General features: G+C 35.8%; 1 protein-coding gene across 1 annotated transcript; it reads left to right on the forward strand.

Moving 5' to 3' along the window:
• On the forward strand, positions 1–23,807 carry LOC148842732 (coatomer subunit beta'-1). Its single transcript, XM_088957151.1, has 24 exons — positions 1–77; positions 268–322; positions 1,648–1,684; positions 1,769–2,094; positions 2,206–2,337; positions 2,434–2,582; positions 3,634–3,702; positions 3,868–4,018; positions 4,100–4,165; positions 6,979–7,167; positions 7,348–7,488; positions 7,576–7,650; positions 7,802–7,978; positions 8,072–8,163; positions 8,254–8,370; positions 9,394–9,508; positions 9,622–9,693; positions 10,348–10,544; positions 10,663–10,756; positions 11,024–11,130; positions 14,986–15,118; positions 15,333–15,438; positions 21,867–21,939; positions 23,526–23,807. The coding sequence occupies exons 3-23, from the start codon at positions 1,651–1,653 to the stop codon at positions 21,884–21,886; spliced, it is 2,562 nt and encodes an 853-aa protein (XP_088813277.1). The 5' UTR covers positions 1–77; positions 268–322; positions 1,648–1,650; the 3' UTR covers positions 21,887–21,939; positions 23,526–23,807.

Genomic DNA, 23,807 nt, shown 5'->3' on the forward strand with positions numbered 1-23,807 from the left:
CAATTTCTGGATCAGAGAAAACTTGCTCAAAGATCCGAAAGAGTAAAGTCCGTGGATCTACATCCAACAGAGCCATGGTAAATATAATCCTGCAAAGAAAATCTTAATGCATTTTCTACATTATCTGAATTTACGTTTATTCCGTTTCTTGACGGACACTTAAGTAATCTAAAACCATTACCAGTTTTAAGTTTGAAGAAGGAATGAGTGTTGCTCTATAAAGTGCTTATTCACTGAACTGCATTCTGAGTGAAACCTTTTCTGCAGGATTCTTGCAAGTCTTTACTCGGGAACTGTGTGCATCTGGAACTACCAGTCACAGGTAAGGAGCTTTATACTGATTGCTACTGCATCAAACCGTCTTTTACCATGTTCATTGTGTTAATATTTCATATACTGATTGCTACTGTAGTTTACATCCATGACATTATTTATGGATTAACTCTAAGCTAAACTACCTTTGGTTCTTTCAGCATTGATTCTCTTACATTACATGTACTAAACGATTCTAATTTGGGAGGCTATTAGGATGATATTTCTAGTTATTTAAACTTCTAGAAGTGATGAAAGAGGCTTGTTTTTTGGTAAAATAACATGAGTTTATAGAAACATTTTATGGTGTGGCCATGTGGGGTGTCAGGGTGCCATGAACCAATCAATGACTAAACTTGATTTGATGCAAGATTGTTCATTGGTAAAGCATTCCATATATTGAATTTTAAATCAGTAACTTATCAGAACTTTATTAAACCACATGACTGAACTTGATTTGATAAGAGAGAAGCATTCCTGCAGCTCTCCCATATGAGAAAAAGGATCTACCTTCATACAAATCCATAAAACCTAAAAGGAGAAGGGCATAGGCACACTAACCTAGAGGTATGTCCTTGAATACAAAGACTTTCCACTGTATCTCCTTATCCAGGTAAAGCTTCCACAAGGGGGTATTGTATAGCTTTTTATATGTGGAGTTACTCCCCCTTTACCTTTGCTCTACTACAGTATACTTGTCCGTACCCAAAAAATCCTGGAGATATAATACATCATAACACAATGTCATTTTCCTCTTAAAAGCTTGTTCTGAGTAACCACAATGGGGGAAGATATCTTTCTATTTTATTTTTCTGTGTTTTTTTTCTATAAGCTTGTAGTTGACATGCAATGTTACAGTGGACCCTAGTACAATTCTGAAATGCCATCAGATTGATTCAGGTAGGTCATGCTTTGTGAAAACTTAGATTTTATTTTGTTCTATCATAATGTATAAAAACAAATTGTATATAACAATTCTAAATCCAAAAAGATACAGAGAAGACAGTACAAACAGCACAAAGCTGACGGATTTATAAGTTTCTAATTCAGTTAGGGTGGATTTACATCAATGCCCAGACCTGGAGTCCCCTAGCAACGCTGTTCCCTGGTCACTCCTGCCCTAGCAAGTGCATCTGCTATTAAATTAGCTGAGCAAGATGTCCATTTACTGAATGCCTTTTTTTATGTATATTGGTTTTTCAGGAAATCCCTAATGCTATTGGCTTGTTTTTATAGTTGTAGAATTAGCCCAAGTATTTGAAACTTACTTTCTTTCAATGTTCATTTCTCGATGAAAATTCTTGGTGATATTAATTTAGTGTTCTAATTCTCCAGACAATGGCAAAGTCTTTCGAGGTCACTGAATTACCAGGTAAAATATTCATGTTATTGACTTGTAGTCTGCTCTTGCAGAGCTTGCTAATTTCCTCTTTTTTTTATATTGTACTTTTTGCAGTTCGGTCAGCAAAATTTATAGCACGGAAACAATGGGTTGTTGCTGGAGCTGATGATATGTTTATCCGTGTATACAATTACAATACAATGGATAAAGTCAAAGTCTTTGAAGCACACACAGACTACATCAGGTGTGTGGCAGTCCATCCTACCCTTCCTTATGTGTTGTCATCATCTGATGACATGCTTATAAAGCTATGGGATTGGGAGAAGGGTTGGATGTGTACTCAGATTTTCGAGGGGCATTCCCACTATGTCATGCAAGTGACATTTAATCCTAAAGACACCAACACTTTTGCAAGTGCTTCCCTTGATCGCACAATAAAGGTTTGACTGAAAATCATTTTTGATAACATTCCATTAAGTATAAATTTCTTTCACTAAGCATATTGTTAATTAACCTACTACTATGGTTGGGTAAATTTACCTATTTTCCAGATTTGGAATCTTGGCTCACCTGACCCAAATTTTACATTGGATGCCCATGCGAAAGGGGTAAATTGTGTTGATTACTTCACTGGTGGTGATAAGCCATACCTAATCACTGGTTCTGATGATCATACTGCTAAGGTTTGTCTTCTTATTCTTCTTTTTGAGATATAATTTTTTAATCTATATATGGAGACTATTTTGATAACATTGTGTGTGCAAATTTTATGGAAACAGGTGTGGGACTACCAAACCAAAAGTTGTGTGCAAACTCTAGAAGGTCACACACACAATGTTTCAGCAGTTTGTTTCCATCCTGAACTTCCAATAATAATTACAGGTTCTGAGGATGGGACTGTTCGGATATGGCATTCAACAACTTACAGGTACATTCAATAATTAGTTGCATTTTTTTTGGCTTACTAGTATGAATTTTTGTAAGTGAAGTCTCTCATGATCAAGATGTATGTGCTATTCTAGGTTCTTTGCTACTTGTGTGATGGTTCTTAGTTTGCGTGAAACTACTATCTGATGAACTTCCACCTTAAGTAAATAACATTCTTAGATATTTTTTACAAAAAAAAAAAAACCTTCTGATGAAGAACGACTTTCAGATGTTGTGCATTGTCCACATGATTGGGCTTTCTCTGAACTCTTTCTTATTTCTTATAACAAGCTGGCTTTTCATTTCATTTATTTTTCTTGTTAGCTTTTGTCAGCTGGAAATTCATTGCCTCTTATGTTCTCTTACATCTTCGAATTGTTATCAGTTTTATTTAATTTTTTTTTCAGCCTATATTTTGCTTTACCAGTGTGTGTGTGTGTGTACTGCTCCCAGATTTTGCTCAGTTTACCCGGGCAGATTTGGTGTGTGTGGGGGGGGGAGTTTTATGGAATGTACTTGGAATTCAAGCTTGTAATGTTGATCAGTATGTAGTAGATTAGCTCTCTGATAAGTTACTTTACTGAGGTGTCATCTTGTCACCTCTCAGATTGTAATAGTTCTTTTTTGTTTAATGAAAAATTTATTTTACTCTTCAAAAAAAAAAAATAATAATAATGGGGTTATTTATGGACATATTTTGTCATTTTGATTTCTAGGGATTTTTAAAGAGCTTGTTTGATGATAGTTTTAGGGGAGAGAAGTTTATTTTGCTTCATAGCTATTCATTTTTTCTAAGCATTAGGTTGTGGTTCTAATTTTCATATGTCCACCTATTGGTGACTTGTTAGTTATGATTTCCTGTTAGCTTTGCTTAAATGTATGGTTGCAAGAATTCTGCTTATCATGCCATTTGATATTATTTTGCTTTCCATCACCCCCGCCCTAAAAGTTTATATTAGTCAACACAACATAATTTAAGCTAGTGAGTTCCATTTTTTTGTAAAATCAAGTTTAAGTTGGTCTAATGACCTTTTTGATAAAATTAAATGCAGGCTAGAAAACACATTGAATTATGGTCTTGAGCGAGTATGGGCTGTTGGGTACATGAAAGGTTCCCGCCGGTAAGTTGTCTCTGTGTGTGAGTGTGCATGCTTAATTTTCTTTTCTCGTTAGCATTTTTTGGTGGAAACTGTGGGGAGATGCTCCGAACTAGCTGAAATTCTTGCTTACTAGTGTACCTCTGATCATGTCTGAAAGTTCACCTGACACCTGTTCCCTATTTGTAGTGTTGTGATTGGATATGATGAAGGAACTATTATGATAAAACTTGGTAAAGAAGTACCTGTTGCTAGTATGGACAGTAGTGGGAAGATCATATGGGCTAAGCACAACGAAATTCAAACTGTGAACATTAAGAGTGTTGGATCAGATTTTGAGGTTTGAACTTTTTACTTGATCTTTTACCATTTGTTGCATAGTATAGAGCTTGAAATCCGACAGGTGCTCTGTGTTTCTCAGGTTACAGATGGAGAGAGATTGCCTTTGGCTGTGAAGGAGTTAGGAACCTGTGATCTTTATCCTCAAGTAGGTCCTATGTTGGCCATATATGAATGTCCATGAAAATCTAAGACGTTTTTGATGCATTTTCGTTTCCTTTGCATGATTTTCTAGTATGATACCTGGATACCTATACAAGGTTCAGTATCATGTCAGATACTTGAATTTGGCATCATGTCCAGCCATGTCCATGCTGTATCTGGGTTACATAATTCCTACCAGTTGTTCTTTTTTTAAAGTAGTTATTTTCTATAAGTCAGCGAAAGCATACATATCTCCATACACAACAATAACTCCAATGATTACTTACCATGGTGTGAAATTCTGAAAATCTTATGACTCAGAGAAACTAGTTCCATTACTCTAAGGATGTAGCACATCTTGCACATGGAGTATTATTTTCTACTTATGATGAAGGGTAAAAAGAGAATATCTTGAATACATTGCTTAACATGTGCAGTGTCCTAGACTGTTTTTCACTTTTAGATCTCTTCCTGTGCCAGAACTTTCTTCTTTCGAAGTGATATTAGTTTGCGTTGAAGGAAAATTTCTTGATATAGATATTTCTTGGAAGAAAGTTTATATTTGAAGAAAAGTGAAATAAGATTTTCCTTATCCCCTTGTTCTTTTTTAATTTTATCAAGTGGTTGTCTTTTGTTGAATACTCAAAATTCAAGGCCCTTATTTTGTTTTTACTGATTAGATGAGTCGAAACATCTTTATTGTGAAGTTTGAATTGAGAAATATGTTAAATATTTGGTCTAAGATTCACTTAATGAAGTTGAGTTTTGAATGTTCCATCATGGTATGCAAGCATGTTCTAGTACCATAATAAAAATAGAATTAGTAAGAAATGAAGGATATTCTACTTTATAAACATTCTGAGCAAAAGTTCGTGATGGATACGTGCATATTTGAATGGTATGGGAAGTTGTATAAGCTTCATGAAAATTGGTGGTGTGTTTAGACTTTAGAGACTCCTCAAGTAAAGTGTTGGCCATGTACTCAGGACCTTTAGGTATAGGGGACTCACTAAAACCGAAACTGATGGTGCTGTTACAAGGCTTAAAATTTGCTAAGCAATCAAACTTTAGAAATTTGGAAGTTGAAGGGGACTCAAAATTGGTTATTTCTTGGACCACTTCTAGATATAATGTACCTTGGACTCACAGACATGCTTTAATGGAGATAGAAAGCCTGACAAAGAACTGAATGCCTCTTTTTACCTGGACAAGAAGGACGAATAATGGGATGGCTGACACTTAAGCTAAGCAAGGGGTATTTAGGCAGCAGCTGTTTTGGGCTTTGTTGTAATTTTGTTATTGGACATTGTTGTTTCAGGGTTCTGTATTCTTGGGTAAATGGATAGTTGGACACCCATACTGCTGTAACTTGTTTTTTAACCTATTAATATAATTAATCTTTTCTTGCTGATAAAAAATGATTAACAAAGAAGGGTGATTTGTTCTAGTGTTATCTTTGTTAATCAATAATCATATAAAATTTCCCAAGATGATTTGTTGCAAACATGGTATGTCATATTGGTGATTTTTCCTAATATCTCTGATGTATTGTCGACATGTTGGCAATATTTTAGATTTCGTTAATGGAATACACATTTAAGGTTTAAAATGTTACAATATTATTAGAAAATTTCCAATACTTCATTAAAATAATCATAATTTTTCAAAATCTTTTCCAGAAAAAGGGGATTCAATGATTAACTGATTGGTTTGCTATTTTGATACAATTCACTAAGTGTAATTCAAAAGAAAAAGAAATGAGGCACACAAATACAAAACAGAATTCTCAATCTAATTAAAATGTAGTAACAAAAAAGTCATAAGTCAAAATGGAAAGTAAATAATGTATGTACTAAAGAGAAGATAGATAAAAGACTAAAAGGGAGACAAAGAGAAAGATGCCCATTCAAGTGTCTTAATCTTCTCTATTTGATTTGTAAATTGTTTGCTATAATTTTTTAAGCCTTAAAATATGCAATTATAATGGTGAAATGTCCATTGATATCGAAAATGCGAACCATGGTTCCAAAGTGTCTTCTGCACATAAGTACGCATGGGGTTTGAAGTTTGAACCCTATAGCCAGCAGGTAGTTGCGTTATGGTGGATATTAGTTGTATTGGGGAATATCCTTGGGAACCTGATTATTAAGTGTAAGAAAAAGGTGAGAACAATGGTTTGGGCAGCAGGGATTGGCTTAAACTTTTCTTAAGGAGTGCTAGGCACAGATTATATTGTACGTCATCTTTTTCACAGCTTGACAGTGTAAACAGGTTGAGAGAAGACAGAAGACAGAAGATGGGAAGAACTGGACTGGCAAATGGGAAGATTAGATTAATCTCTCAATCAGCCAGGAATCCCTTTTTTTACTAGTCTCTTAACCATCAATGATATCAAATGGATACTTGTCAAAAAAAAAAGATATCACATGGATGCCTCTCTTTAGTGATAAAGATTGAAGGGCTAATTTACCCTACTTAAGTTACTTTAATAAAACACACAACTGCCTATGTTTCACACTTGCTAAAGAAGGATAAAACAGTAAAAAAAAAGAAACAAATACTGCTGCTATTTTTAATCTACCAACCAACCATGCTTTACATGCACGATTTTTTTAATCATTAACTATTTTTTACATGCCTAATTGAAATGCTGAACTTCCTAATTCCCTAGTTATTTATTTTATTGTTTATGAATCTATACTTGATCTTTATGTTTGAAAAGAGAATGCAAGTTAATTTGAGTCTTAGCTTAATGCTCTCTTGGTATAATTGCTAATTGATTTTCTTTTATTTTTATTTTGCAATTTTTCTCCACAGAGTTTAAAGCATAACCCCAATGGGAGATTTGTTGTTGTCTGTGGGGATGGTGAGTACATCATTTATACAGCTCTGGCATGGAGGAACAGATCCTTTGGGTCGGCTTTGGAATTTGTGTGGTCATCTGATGGAGAATATGCTGTCAGAGAAAGTACTTCAAGGATTAAGATTTTTAGTAAAAATTTCCAGGTTTGGATGCTATTTTGGTTTCTATTTGTCAATAAATGGAACTTTTGTGAACAACTACTAACAGATTAATGTTTCATTTATTTAGGAAAATCCAACCTAGTTCATGATTATTCATAAATCTAATTCTTTTGAATTTTTCTACCTGGAATGGTAGCCAACTAAGGTGATTTTTTTTTTCAGGAAAAAAAGAGTATACGACCTACATTCTCTGCTGAGCGTATTTTTGGGGGAACTTTACTTGCTATGTGTTCAAATGATTTCATTTGTTTTTATGATTGGGCTGAGTGCAGATTGATTCGACGAATCGATGTTAATGTCAAGGTAAGTAATAAATTAATTTATATGTAATAAGTTTATTGGTTACTATCTTATCTTTATACAACACCTCTGCTGATTTTATTATCTCAGAATCTATATTGGGCCGATAGTGGGGATTTAGTGGCAATTGCTAGTGATTCATCCTTTTACATCTTGAAGTATAATGTAAGAATGCTCACAACTTTGCTGCATTCTTTGTTTTATACATTCTCTATAGTAATATGCCTTTATCTACTGATGATTTTGGGTAGTATATTTTGCAAAATATCTTAGCAGAAGTTCATTGGAAACTGAATGCCTTTACTTAATGTTGCAGCGGGATATTGTATCATCTTATTTAGATAGTGGAAGACCAGTGGATGAGCAGGGTGTTGAGGATGCTTTTGAGCTCCTCCATGAAACAAATGAACGAGTCCGGACTGGAATATGGGTTGGGGATTGCTTCATTTACAACAACTCCTCTTGGCGACTAAACTACTGTGTTGGTGGTGAGGTATACTGGATATCTAACCTCAAGTTTTGAAGAACTTCATAATGTATATCACATGAGTGGCATTGGCATCTTGGTTTTTTTCTGATGATTCAGGTGACTACCATGTTTCACTTGGACCGGCCCATGTATTTGCTGGGATATCTTGCAAGTCAAAGTCGGGTCTATCTTATAGACAAAGAGTTCAAGTATGTTAGGCTTGGAAGCTGTTCCTTCAAAAGTGCTTGTGTTGCCATTCATACCGCTTATCTCTCATAATTCATTTCTTTCCAATGCAGTGTTATGGGATACACCTTACTTCTCAGCTTGATTGAATACAAGACTCTTGTGATGCGTGGGGACCTAGAACGGGCAAATGAAATTTTACCCTCAATTCCAAAGGAGCAATACAACAGGTATTCATGATATTCACCCAATGTGAAAATTATGCCATCTAATTTGCTAATGTGAGTCGAGTTTGGTTCCTAGTGCATTACAAACAAATTGTAAATGATTGTATCATATAATCAACTTTGGAAAATGGGAAACTTCATGCTATGTTTTTTACTTTTCATTAATCTACTGAGCTTGTCCACTTGATACAAGCATTAGGATCCAGATATTTGTAGCTTACATAACACCATCCTTTTAAACCAGTGGAGTAATGACCTATTTGACAACTATTCATAACTTTCAAGTTTCTTTGTTATATTTTCTGCTGGATTTTCTTTTTATTTTTTATTTGTATGATGTGGACAAAGAGATAATGATGTTGATCTACATGTAAAATATGTAGTTGTACTTTTATTATACACAATTTTATAGAGTTATCATTGTTGTTGCTTATAGCAATATTTCTCAAATCAGAAAGTTGTTTGATGACTTCAAATTTGAGGAAAAATGGATTGTTAGTTTTGACATTTGCAAGTGCTATACTATGGATTCCATTGCAGTGAAAATTGTAACTAGTTTTTTTCTTTTTCCTTTTCTTTTTCTTTTTCTTTTTCTTTTTCTGGAGAGTGTTAGCGAAGGCTAACCACCCCCATATGGTATATGTTTGATCTTTTACTTCTCATAAAATCTTAATAAAATTTCATCAGTTATTTATAAAAAAAATATAACTTGTTTGATGTTAGTCTTAGTCTGGTCCATCTTTCTATAATTCTGAATTCAAGTTCCATTCTGGCAAGTTCCATCCTGTATCTGTTATACTGAAGTTATGGTCCACAAATGACATGCAAATACTAAATTATGATGCAGGAGTCATTTATTCATTTTGAGATTATACTATTTTTCTGGCATCTTTGTTCCTTGGTTAATTTTTTTGTAGACCTGTTCTGTGTTTCATTTTTGTCTTAATATTTTTTCATGTTTGTTGTTCTTGAAGTTTTTATGAAAAATTTCTTGAATGATGATGGGTAATGTGCTTTACCTTCCAGTGTGGCTCGTTTCTTGGAATCTCGAGGTATGCTGGAAGATGCACTGGAAGTAGCTACAGATCCTAATTACAGATTTGATCTGGCTATTCAGCTCGGGAAACTGGAGGTTGCAAAGGTAGATTCTGTTGATTCCTCCTAAGGTTACAGCTGTCACCAGAATGTTAAACTGCTGGATCTGTTTGGGAGTTGCATTTGCTTCATGCTTGAGTGTTGCTTCTTTCTTTGTAGGCAATCGCCACAGAACTACAAAGTGAATCTAAGTGGAAGCAGTTGGGAGAATTAGCTATTTCCACTGGGAAGGTACTCTAGTTCCAACAGGCTATCCTTTTCCTTTTATTTCATTTTTGAGAAGATTTTAATCACTTCTTTTACCCCACAGAAGTCATAATTTTCACAGAGACAACAGAATTGTAATCAATACATTTTTGGGTTTGTTCACAAGTTTGAAAGTAAATGGGAATGCTATCTTGCTTCCGCTCTATGGCTGCAAATTTCCTTCTTATTTTCTCTCCAGGGGTAAAAAAGAAAGTTCTGAAAATAATTTGGTTTAAGATATTTGAATTAATGCAACACAACTTAATGTTAAAAAAATGCAACACAGCTTCATCATCAAAGAAAGTTGCTAATTCTGACTGATTTGAGACTTACTGATGGTAATTAGCAACATGACTATTTTAATCTGTATTACATTTTGAATAAAGTATTTCTGTCAGTTGGTTCTCATGCAACCTGACTTCATTTTCTGATTGTGCAAATTATTTTCTCTCTCCTCTACATCTCTTTCAAAATGATCTCAACAGGAATAAGATCATTTTGTTTTTGTTATGATCTGGTTATTGCTATATATATTCTTTAATGAAAATTACTTTATCTACAAAAAATGTGTCTTTGAATATGAGAATTTAATGAATGCTATGTTTACTGGATGCTCAGATACTGTGTTTCTTGATGCAGTTAGAAATGGCGGAGGAATGCTTAAGGAATGCAATGGACCTAAGCGGTTTGTTGCTTCTCTACTCCTCTCTTGGAGATGCTGAAGGAATATCAAAACTTGCATCTCTTGCTAAAGATCAAGGAAAGAACAATGTTGCGTTCCTTTGTTTATTCATGCTAGGAAAGTTGGAAGAGTGTCTCCAGCTATTGGTTGATAGGTAATTCCTTAGAGCCTTCACTTGTGATACCTTAAACATGAAGTATAGATTTCTGCTATTATTTTGCTCTTATTTTTTGGATGGCATTCTTATTTCTTACTGAAATTCTTGTCTGCAGCAACCGGATACCAGAAGCTGCTTTAATGGCCCGTTCCTACCTTCCAAGTAAAGTCTCAGATATAGTTGCACTTTGGAGAAGTGACCTCAGTAAGGTTAGTTCCTTTCTTCTTTTAAATTTGTTTCTCTCATTGTTTTTATTTTCAAATATTAAGCTTGAGTTAGCAGAACCAAATCAGGAAGGTCATAGGTCATTGATATACTGTGGCTTCCCTCCCTATCCCCTTGTTTGTTCATTTTTTATTGAATCTGTGATGCTGCAGAAAATGAATTGAAAAGGACAATATTTGATTCTCACTATTTGAGGGTGGAATCAATTATATCCTACTTGACTTGGTATTGTAATTTGGTCTTGTTTACAGGTTAACCAAAAGGCAGCTGAATCTTTAGCAGACCCTCAGGAGTACCCTAATTTGTTTGAAGACTGGCAGGTTGCCCTTGCTGTTGAATCTAAGGTTGCAGAGAAAAGGTACCTTTTTGTGTTCACATCTACCTGTCATTTTCATATCGATATTGTTGTTTTCCAATGTTTGTTGCTTGTTATATTTGAAATTGCAATTTCTTTTTCATGTAGATCATGCTGTTGACTTTTGGAATTGTGTGCTGTTGCTTACTAAGAGAAGCTAAAAAATAAAGTGAATATTTGATATTGTCCTATATAATTAAACAGTGTTTTCAAACTGTATTGACCCGGATGGTCAGACAGCTTGACCAGCATCCTGGTCTTTTTTTTTTTTTTTTGAGAAAATTTAACTATTATATTCAAAAGGGGTGGGGGGATGTACATGAGAAGATGTACAAACAACCATCAGGATCTCACAACTATAAAATCTCCCCATTTAAGGGGGCAAACTATTAGCGCTATAAAAAAAATTCCTACCCACCCCAGATTTAGCCAAAAGATCCGCAATTGAGTTCAGCTCCCTTGGAATCCATCTAAAGCCGCAATTCAGAGAAGAGGTTATTTCTGAGATCTCATTGAGGAAATGCCCAACCTCCAAGTGCCCTTTTCTGGGTGGGAGGCCCAATTAATAACATTTCTGGAACCCCCTAAATGAGAACAGAATTCAGCTGCCGAGATCTAACAGTTCTCAGATCCATCACCAAAGCTCTGATTTCAGCTACTGAAGCATCTACATCACCAACTGGGCCACTGTAAGCCCAAATTACATAACCCTCTCTGTTTAAAATAACTCCCCCGATGATCTACAGCTGCCATCAAACCTCAGTAAGAAATCTAGATCTGGTCTTGGAGTGCTGGAGTGTCCGGGCCAATTGTCAAAGTGGCAGGAATGCACAATCTCTAATAAATTTCTTTTAAGATCAGAACAGCTGAAACCTTTGAACTGATCAGAAGAGAGAAGCCAGGAGAAAGTGGAAGAAAAGATTCTCTCTAATGACCTCCATCTTAGCAAAACTGTTGTAAAAAATTCTCTTGTTATATTAATCCCAGATACACCACATAACGGCATGAGTTAAGGCTTTCCAAAAGGTTTTACCTCTTGAACCCACATTGCAAGAAGGCCACTGATTAAAGAAGCTTGCCACACTATTGGGAGGAGCCCAATAGAAGCTAGCACCAAACATCATATCAATTGCCAAAGAGAACGGACCACCTCACAATTAATTAGTAAGTGACTAGTTGACTCACCATCTTCATGCACATGACACAAATGTGGGGAGAGAGGTATTGAGATCCTAATCTTCTTTGTATCATGTCACAAGTGTTGATAAGCATCCTGGTCATGTTTCTGGATCTGTTTCACCCCTGAACCATTTGCTGGCAAAACAAGTTGACTTGGTCAATGACCTGGTGACCTGGCCAATTGAACTGTTGACCTGTTTGACCCAGCAGCTGGTTACAGGTTAGAGATTAATTTTTTATTGTCTTTTTGTATTTCTGGCCATTTGTATCAAACATTTATCACACTCAATTTTGTTCAATATGGTGAATATATAATAATAGAGAAACACCCAACTTTTTCTGCAACTTTTTTTGTAATTTTCTTTATTTTTATACATTTTTATCTATTATTCATTTATTTCATGCTTTATGATGTCATTGGTTGACCAGTTTGACCCAGACTGTCAAACCACCGACCCGTGCCTCAGAGCCAAAAACAGTTCTGTTTCTGGGTCTGTTTTTAAAACACGCATGGTAGTGAAGAACTAGAAACATTTTGTGTTGAACCCAAAACCCATTAACATGCATGTAGGGATGATATGATCATGGGCTAGGCTGGGTTTTTGCAGGACAATAACTGTCAACCAACAGAAAAGAGAATAGCAAACAAAGAAGCTACTAAGAATATAAAAGGGGGAAAACACCAAAATTTGAAAGGAAATCCAAATACAACCAAATACTATATATCTCTCTCCATCCTCAAACCCAAAGTGGGAAACCAGCTTCAGCTTGTAGGGAAGGATGTTAAAGCAGCCTCCATGAAAGTTGATGTGCTAAAGGAAACCACAAACTGGGCTTAGAAACGAAGTTGGCTATATGAAAGCTGAATGAGGGAACAAAATGATTTGATCTTATCAAAAAGGTCACTACATAACAAAGCTGCAGTTGGCCATCAGAAACCCAACCCATAAAACAAACCATTAGATCTGGATAGTGGATACCGTGCCAAAGAACCGAAGTTAGCTATTGAAAGGTCAATGGTAATCGTTGAAATGAAGAACCAACCTTGTCAAATAACGAGATAATCAGAACTGGTGATGCCAACAGAATTACCAAATTGGAGATGTGCAGAGGAAATTCAAATATGAAGTTACAAACTCCATAAATCAGGTCAAAGAGTTGAAGCTACTAGAACGCTGAAGCATATTCCTCAACAATGGTCCAAAACTAGTGAACATAATAAAGAATCATCACCAAAGCATTTCATCAAATAACTTTCATGTAGAACAAATATTAGCTGACAACAGAGAACTATTGGCAGAGAAACCACCAACCCTCCATGAAGAAAATAGTCTGCCACAGTTTGGGGAACAACCCACTATCTCTTGAACAGCTGCAAGAATTCTCCAAATCATGTAGATGGGCAATGAATGAGAAGATGACTTGTCGGTTCAGATGTCACACCACAGGGCCTTCACACATTGATGATATCCATGCCTTTTTTTGAACAACTGGCCAATGGTTCAGATCCAGTCCCAGCCAGCAGCCCAAAAGAAGAAAATAGTCTTTGAAGGGACCTGCATTTTCCAAATCCAGCTCCTAGAGACCTTCTGAAACTCATCTATAAAATGTTGTTAAGCAACAAAGATAATCTTTTAGATCTTTTTCTATAGGTTAATAATGTTAAGTTCAACTGAATATGCACTATTTTAATAATTTATACTTTTTTATCAATATTTTAATAATTTGTACTTTTCTATATGTCTGCAAGTCTTTGTTTTGTCATCTTTCCAAGTCAGACTCCAGATGTGTCAGATTCCTCTGTCCGTGTCCATGTAACATTGACAATAATACACTTTATTTGCTGGCTGTTTACATGAATAACCCGAGTAGTTAGCAGCTGTCTTCCAAGTTGTAAGTTGTGCTAAAGATTCATCTCTTGTGAACTCATGCAGACGGGAATCAAATGTAGGTTTCTGGTCTGAGAATAAATAGCAAGAAGAGACAAGAAGAAAATAAAAAGTGAGGAGAAGAATGAAAGAGGGTGGAAGAATAGGTTGTGGGATACTAGAATAATGCCGCCCCCCTCCCCATTGACCGTATCTCTTATTTATAGTAGGTGACAATAACTTTGAAGTTAGACAACTCAAATATGCAAAAAAAAAGGGAAACATAACCTCATTTAGTAAACTTGTCGACCAATATATCATAACTACTAAGTTAAACATAACTCTTTAACATATTCATGGTTTCTTACAAGCACAAAATAAGAACAAAAAGTTGTATGGTAATGACTTATGAGTTTGCGAAGGCTATATAAGGAATGCAAGTTCAGCCAAATCTGAATGGTTTAGGTGTCAAATTTTGTGCAGAAAAATCTCTTCATTCTCTTTGGACAAGTTTATTATCTTTTATCTGTTTGGTTTGTCTCAACATTTTCCTACTAGTCTTGCCACCACATTTGCAGATCATTGTTCTGTAGGAATTTTTCATCATTTGTATTCAGAGAAAGAAGCCATCACATTGTTTTTGAAAATTTATTTAGGGATAATGGCAATTTATGCATTTCTGGAATCATGCAACCTTTTTTCTGCTTTTAATTTGTATCTGGATTATCTTGTAGATATTGAATCTGTATATGTTTTTTACATGCTTCATGGATGTGCAACATTTTGATTGATTTGTTCTGATTGTTTTTAGGGGTACTTATCCTCCTGCGGAACATTATTTAAGATATGCTGAGAAATCAAATATCAACCTTGTTGAAGCTTTCAAGAGCATGCAAATTGATGATGAAGAACCGCCACTTGAAAATGGAGATTCTGGTCATGAGGTATGACAACCTTTCCTTTTTCAAGAATAAAATCATCATCTAAGCCCTGTCCCAACCCTATGGAGTTTGGTTAAATGAATCCTCTTCCACCATCGTACCATATCCATTTCTACAGAACAAAACCGTAATCTACAACCTTCAACTCTGGTATGTCTAGGTTTTTGAACTTTAGAGGAAAGTATAGTTTCTATTTATTCATCATTTTCTATTGCAGGTGGTAGAAGAAAATGGAGAAGAGGGTCAAGAATCTGCTGAAGTGGATGCTGATTCTACAGATGGTGCTGTCCTTGTTAATGGTAACGAGGCTGACGAAGAGTGGGGTACGAATAATGAAGGAACTCCGTCAGCCTAAAAGCAATTGGTTGGGCAAGTGTGAAAATCCAATTTTTTTCTCTGGTGATTAATTGATTTTCTCTAGTGTGCTCTCACATTTTCCTATTTTAAACTATTACTATTATTATTCTATTATTATTTTTTCTTGTTATCATTGCCATCGTCATCATTGTTGTTGTTGTTATTATTATTATTATCATTATTATTATTTATTACTCTTCCTCTTACTATTACTCTTACTCTTACTATTATTATTATTATTATTATTATTATTATTATTATTATTATTATTATTATATAGATATGCTATCTATTATTACTACTGTCAATTATATCTTGAATATGTATGTGATAAGGTCCTGCAGTTAATAGTGTGGCAAGTTTTCCATCACATTCAAAGCCCTGAAGAAGGGAAAGGGACCTGATGGAAGCTGGCTCCAACGCTGTTACAGATTCCACTTCTTTATGATGGAAAACTTGCTCGCTACAGTAAAAGAGCACCCTCTTATTGGGTTTGTCTTGTATTATTATTATTACCACCTATGCTACTATAAGGGCAGCCTAGTGCATGAGGCTCCCATCAATGTGGGGTCTGAGGACAGATGTATTATTATTATTATTACCAGTTCCACCTATGCTACTATTATTGTTATACTATAATGTTGCCATTATTTTGATAAGCTAATGAATTCTACCAAATCTTGACATAGAAACACCATAACCATGAATAATTGACTATGTAATTACCTGCTCTCACCTTTATGTTTAGCAAGACTAATGTATAACCTCTTAAATCTTTACTTTAAAAAACCATAACCATGAGTGTATAATTATCTGCTCGTATCTTTTTTGTAAGACTAATGTTTATACTTCTTGTTGTATTTGGTCCTATTCTAGTCTGTAAAATGATCAAACAATTAAATTGAAATGTTCTCTTTGTACAAGGGATATTTGTTAGACAAAATCTACGTTTTCTGGGTTACAAACTAAACAGTTTCACATTGACTTTATTGCAAATCTTTTGGCTTGGGCTTGATTCCAATGCGCTGATAAGGAATCAAGGTTAATGCCTGATGTTTGAATTTATCACTTGCCTCTATGCTAGATTTTGTTCGCTGAGAAATGATCATGATCTTCTTGTCACAAGCTTCTATTGAAAGATTTTATAGAGAACCTACCATTGTTCTCCCACAACCAACTACAAGAATCAGGATGACCCACTTGAGGTAGGTGAAGTTGCACAGATCACAGATTGTGGTTCTAAAGGGCTTGTTAACTCCTGATGGAGAAGCGAGAGGGATACCTTTGTACCAGTGGAAAATCGAGAGGTAAGATGATGTTTGAAGCTAATTTCTTTTTGAAAGAAGGGAAAAGTCGAAACCAACTTGTGTTAAAGATCAGAGAGAAAGGGCATCTATCTTCTCAATGGGAGAAGCATTACTGTGGCCGAAAGGTTTCATCAATGGGGCACTTTTATATGTTAAGAATAATGGTTGGGAGAGTTCTTTGGAGCTTCCAAGAAGAAGGTATCAGGTGGACTTTAAGGAAGCAATTGGAAGATTTGTTGTTGAAAGAGAGATTAGTTGGAGACAAAAATCAAGAAATATTTGGCTTAAGGAGGGGGATAGAAATATCAATTTGTTTTCATGCTCTAGCAAATTGGAGGAAAATTTTGTCTCTAAATTGGTGGTGGATGGAGTTACCTTGACTTGTCAAAATGAGATTGCCCAAGCTTTTATGGACCACTTTAAATCAATCTTTAGGAAAACTTTGGCTGGAAGAATGTGGCTTGATGGTTTGGAATGGTCTAAATTAACTGGTGATTCTATGGCTTGGTTGGAAAGAAGTTTCGAGTTAGAGGAAATCAAAGAGGCAATGTTCTCAATGGATAGATCCAAAGCACTTGGTCCAGATGGTTTCACAATGGCTTTCCATCATGATTATTGGGATGTGTTAAAAGGTGACCTACGGAAAGTTTTTAATAAATTCTTTGGGAGAGGTGTAATCAATCTAGGGATTAATTCCACTTTTATTGCTTTAATCCCAAAGAAAGCTAAAGTTGTGCATCCAAAAGATTTTAAAACCAATTAGCTTGATCAATAGGTTGTATAAAATCATTGCTAAGGTGTTATCAAGGAGAAATAGGGTTGTACTTCCCTCCATAATCTCTCCCTCTCAAGGGGATTTCATTAAAGATAGGCAAATTATTAATCATATCTTGATTGCTAATGAATGTTTTGAAGAAATACAAAGATCTAGGAGGAAGGATTTGGTGTGTAAATTTGACTTGGAAAAGGCCTGTGATTTGGTTGATTGTGGTTTTTTGTTGGAGGTAATGGAAAATTTTGAATTCGGTGATAGATGGTGCAAATGGATTTCAGGATGTATTAGGACATTCCACTACTCGATATTGGTGAATGGAACTATAGTGGATCTTTTTCCATCTCTTAGGGTGATAAGGAAAGGGGACCCCTCTCCCCGTTCTTGTTCACCTTGGTAGCAGATGCTCTCAGGAGATTGATCTCTAGGGATGATGCTAGGAATTTGATGATGGATTGGATGGTAGGCAGAGAGGAGATTCCCATCACTCATATATAGTTTGCTAATGATATGATTTTATTTTGTGATGGGGGTGACCCTAGGTGGGTGAGGAATTTGAAGATGTTAGTTCTCATCTTTGAAAAAATGTCAAATCTAGTGTTTTAAAAGCACAAGGCGCAAAAAAGGCAGAGGGGTCAATTTGCGCCTAAGGCGCAAGGCGAGGCACATGCCTTTTTGATGCAAGGCACAAAAATACAAAAAAATGCTAAAAAATAAAAAATAATTAAACATATATTAATAAAAAAATATAAACTTAAATTTTAAAATAAATGTTTTAAAAAACCTATTATCTAAAATTAAAATACATAAACATACGATGTAAAGCGTATCCAAATGAGAATTTAAAAATAAAATCAAACATATAAAACATTTTCAAGCATGTAAAACTTCTAATCTCCTTTTTCACTCAATTGCATTACTTCAAGTAGCTAATGTAATGTAAAACATATTACATTCCCGATTCTACAAGCCGCCTTTGTGCCATGTCCCTTGAGGCAAGCCCAAACAAGTCCACGTTAGGTCTTAAATTCTTAGTTCTTACATTCGCTCGCTCATCGAAGCTCCGAGAACCCCCAATTTGGTAATGTTGTGCATTCATTCATTCTAATAAAATATCTTGTTAAAAGCAGTTAAAACTACAAAATCATCATTTTTTTGTGTGAGAACTAAGAATTTAGGACCTAACGTGGACTTGTTTGGGCATACCTCAAGGGGCACGGCACGGGGGTCTGGGGGCGGAGCCCCCAACCCAGCCACTATGTTAAAAAAAAGCAAAAAAGCATCAAAATTTCAAAAGGTTTTGAAAGGGCTGCGCCTAGGACCTAGGTGAGGTGCATACCCTAAAATGTGCCTAGGCGCGCCTTTTAAATCACTGGTCAAATCTAAAAGTTAATTGGGATAAAAGTTGTCTTGTGGGCTTGAACATGGAGGAAAGACAAATTACAAAAGGAGTAGAAATTTTGGAATGCAAGGTTGACCATTGGCCGATGAACTATTTGGGTTTACCTCTAGGGGACAATCCAACAGGTTATAATTTTTGGAACCCAGTAGTTGGGAGGTTCTCTAAGAGATTGGGTTCTTGGAAGAAAATTTATTTGTCTTTTTGTTTTTTTTTTTTTTTTTTCGGGGGGGGGGATGGAGGATCACTCTAATTAGGTCCACTTTAGCCAATTTTCTGCTTTATTTTCTGTCGATCCTTACGATTCCATGGGGGTTAGCAAAAGCTAGAAAAGCTGATGAGGGATTTCTTGTGGGAGCTAGGGGAGGAGAAAAAGAACCATAGAGTTAGTTGGGAAATAGTCGGTAGAAGTAAGAAGTTTGGTGGGCCAGGTTTGGGGAATATTCAAGAAAGAAATGTGGCTTTACTTGCTAAATGGCTTTGGGGGTTGCCACTTGATAGGGACAAGTTATGGGCAAAGGAAGTTATTAGTATTCATGGTCTTGTGACTGATGGTTGGGATGCTTGAGTGTTGGCTAGAGCTACAAGAGCCTCTCCTTAATAGTCTATCCACACTATACTTCATTCTTCCCACATATCTGGTATGATCCTTGCTCAGGTAATCTTGAAAAATTCTGAGATCGTGTTTGGATGTGTAATTCAACCCTTAAAGAGCAATTCCCTTCCATTTATACAATCTCTAATTGGAATGATGAACCTATAACCTATTGCTTTCTTTATGGTTCCATCCAACTCTACCTCAAGGAGTCAAGGTTTGATTGGGATTTGGGGCTTAGAAGAGGTCTGCGTGACTGTGAATTAGGCCGTGCTTTGTCTTTGATCCAAGATCTCGAAGGGGTCTTCTTCACAAAGTGACCGTCAAATATGGACCCTCTCCCCTTTGGGTACCTTCACTTGTGTCTCTTAGTTTTTTGCCCCTAATTCGACCAAGTGATAGCCTAGGCCAACCTTTTCCAGTAAAAGAGGTTTTGTTTAAGCTAATTCCTCGTAGGATTGGAGATTTCTGCTAGGAAGTGTTTCTGGATAGAATTAACGTATGCAACCTACTCCAAAGAAAAAGACCTAATTGGTGCTTATCTCCTCACTGGTGTATCCTTGGTAAGGCCAATGATGAATCTTCTTATCAATTGTTGGCTCTACCTTTGTTAATTGACAGAAAAAGAGGGGAAGAATTATATGGAGATGTACGAAAGCTGCAGTTTGTTGGACAATATGGGAAGAGAGAAACCAGAGAATATTTTCTGCATAAGAGAGTAGGGAAGCAATTATTGAAGCCATCACTATTAGAGTGGTCCACTGGGTGAAAACTTCAAAATTATTTAGAGTTTCGGCTGCTAAATTGATGAAAAACTGGATGTTGGTGGCTGATTCTGCTCCACTGTAATCTGTAACCTGTTAAGGCCATCTTGGTCTCCCCCAGGCACTGGATTTATAATGCTGAATTATGATGATAGTGGTGAAAGTAGTCCGGGTCCCTTAGGCATTGGAGGAGTCTTCAGGAATGAAGGCAGAATAGTGGCTCTATTCTCAGGTTCTATAGGTGTGGGGGATTCTTTGAGGGCTGAAATTTTCGCTGTTATGGAAGGAGTTCAGAAAGCAAGGAGTTGAACTTATCTAAACGGATGATTGAAGGGGATTTAACATTGGTTATCAGCTGGCTTCATAAGGAGGAGATGGGGTGGTAGGACTAGAATACAATGAAAAAAGGAAGCTTAGGTATCTCACACAAGGAATGGAAGTTAATCTGAATTGAGTTAAAAGAGATGCTTATTGCTTTGGTGATGCGTTGGCTAAACTGGGAGTGGGAAGGAATTGTATTTTTTGGGCTATGTTGTAATTTACCTTTGTTTTGCATTTTGTTTGGGGAGAGTTAAGAGAGTTTACCTCTCCCTTTTTGTACTTCCCTAATTTTCTTTAATGAATATATTTCTGTTACATGTTATATGGTCCTTATCGTGGAACTATGATGGTCAATACCCGTACACTTGCTTACCAGTATAAGACCCGATATGACATCGGAGACTGCAGGATGCTCCCAGAGTGTACTTTATAATCTAGTATCTTGTAAACAATAGCATTAATACCTGTAAACTATGTAAACTAGTATCTTTTAAACAAATTTACAATAAAATATTTGTATTCTAGAATAGTTAAAATTGACAAGATATATGTATCAGGAAATGACACGGGTTAAAAAACTGGACATAAAAAACATATTAAGTGGGACCCCCTATCATTGTCTGGATCTTGGGAAATGGAGAATTGCGTCTTGTCCATGCCCATGTTATCCATATCCGCCACCTTAATTTGGTAGCATCATTGTTGATGTGCACTTTTTTTGGTGCTCCCATTCTAGAATGACATAAATCCAAGCTGTCAGATATTGGGAAAATACTGTCATAAAAAAGGATGATGCTATTACTAATCTGATGGCTGTGTTGTTCTGATCATAAATCCAAGCTGTCAGATATTGGGAAAATACTGTCATAAAAAAGGATGATGCTATTACTAATCTGATGGCTGTGTTGTTCTGATCATAATAATTTGTTCACATCCCATTTTTGATAAAGGGATTTCTCCCCTAATGACTAGTGTTAGTCAAAAAGCACATGCTGTGAAAGACAAATTACGAAGGAAGTTTAGCTTTGTGTGATTTTTAGGTTCTTGATTTGTTCTGTGTGGACCATGAGTTGGTTCTAATGATCTTTCTATAATTTAATATTGTGTTTTTCTGGCACAAGATATTAAAATATGTTGTATGGCATCATGGATTTTGTGATCTTCATGTATCTGACTTGTTTTTTTTTGTTTGATAATTCATGTATCTGACTTGGTTTCTTATCACTGAGATGGCAGTGCTTGCGCCACATCACTAGGTTTCATCTTATCAAGACAGCCAGTTCCAGCTGTTATCCACTCTCTTCTGGAGGTGAGAAAAGTATCCTTGTAGAAATTTATTTTGTTTTCAATTTTCTCTTTTCTCAATAATTTAGTTCTATTTATATTATTTACCAATAGGGACAAGGAGGAACATGGGAATATTTTCTGCAAGTATTTTAATTCAATATGTGGACTCTTGTTGTATAACCCCTGGTTTTGGTTGACCTCACATTATACACCCTTCTTCCGAATAAAATGAACTTAATACTTCATTTAACCTAAGATGCAAATGTCCCTGCTATCATAGTTAATCATACAGGAGTAGTGACAAATAGAATTCAACTTACTGCATGGTTTATAGATCATCTTATTTGATTGATTTTGGTCCCGTCCAGTCTACTCCATCTCTGGTATATTTAGTGAAAGTCAATCATTGAAACAAAATGAAAACATTATTGGAAATCTAACAGCCAACATGGTGAATCAGTAATTTGAGGAAACATAATATTTTAATGGTTGATTTAGGAATTACAGTGCACTAAAAGCTGATAAAAAAATCAGTGTACTAAAATGATAATCAAACAATCGGATAATTGTTGTTACAGGCATAATGATTACAATTTCATGATTGTTTGTCTTCTTGCTAATAGTGTCAATGGGTATTTTAAGAGATGTGCTAGAGGTCTTTATCAAGTTAGATGTGACATGCATATTGTCAAATACTTGACTCTTACTGAAGGCAACTCAGGTGCTACAGGGTTGGGCAGCCATTGATGAGTTCGGATCTGCTGACCACGATACATTGCTGGCCATGCACATCCTTCCGCACATCAGGAACATTGGTTGTACTTTAAAACATCAATATTCCTGGTGTATAGCTGGATGCGTGTGGCAAGCAATGTGTCGTAGTCAGCAGATCCGGACTCGCCATTGACTAGCATGCTTGTGCTGATAATAACATGTGCCATATTCGGTCAAAGTGGGATCAAAATTTCCTGCCTTCTCATAGAGAATGCATATACTAGAAATGAAATGGTGAGTAACTGTAGCTCTAATTTGAAAATCTCTGTTCTTTTGCCCAAACCATCCCCTCCTTGCTCCCCTTTCAATAGCAAAGAAATAAAATTCTACAGTCAAACTTTCAGTGTGAAGTGTCAAGCCCAGCAATATTTTTGTTTTTTAAGATTTTAATTTTACAGATTTTGGGATCTTGTATGCTTTTGTCTAGTTTAGCTTGCCATTTCCGATGCCAAGCCCAAGATGTCAGTTTCATGCCTCTATGTGTGCCGAACATGAGTTCCTTGGATTCTGATGCGCACTATAACTAACATAAAGTCACTTCCTCTTTGGAATTACCTAGCTAGGTTGATTCATGGCGTAGTGAGATGTATCATAGATGTCACAGTAGAACTGTTGTATGGTATGAACAGGTGGGTTTAATACCTCTACTTGCTTGTTGTTCTTTCATTTGTTCTCTCTCTCTCTCTCTCCATAAAAGACACAACTTGGTCATTGTCAAAGAGATTATTGCTTTACGACATTCCCAAAAATGTAATCCAAGAGAAAGTTATCAAGTATTGGCTTTCATTTATATCAAGATTGAGATTAATCAATTTGTATTTTCCCGCCTTCCAGCTTTGCCATTGTTGATTAGGTTGACGGAAAGATGTGAAGAAGGGACAAGTTGCTTCAGGAGGGCGGTGGATTTTGGGGCGCATGGAATTTTTGCCGTAGGCCATATATATTATGAACAGAGTTAAATTGTTTACATTTTCTGTTTTTTTTTTTTTGTTCCTTTTTCTTTTGGAAGATTCTTAGAGGCTTTTCCTTTTCCTTCTTTTTTTTTGGGTGTTTGTTACTTTGTCTATTGTACCATTGTGAAGAGTAGCAAGTAAAGATTTTCAGGCCTTTCTTTTT

Source organism: Nelumbo lutea, chromosome 8 (genome assembly GCF_056320005.1).
Source record: "Nelumbo lutea isolate HS-2025 chromosome 8, American lotus-T2T, whole genome shotgun sequence".
In the NCBI taxonomy this organism is placed as follows: Eukaryota; Viridiplantae; Streptophyta; class Magnoliopsida; order Proteales; family Nelumbonaceae; genus Nelumbo; species Nelumbo lutea.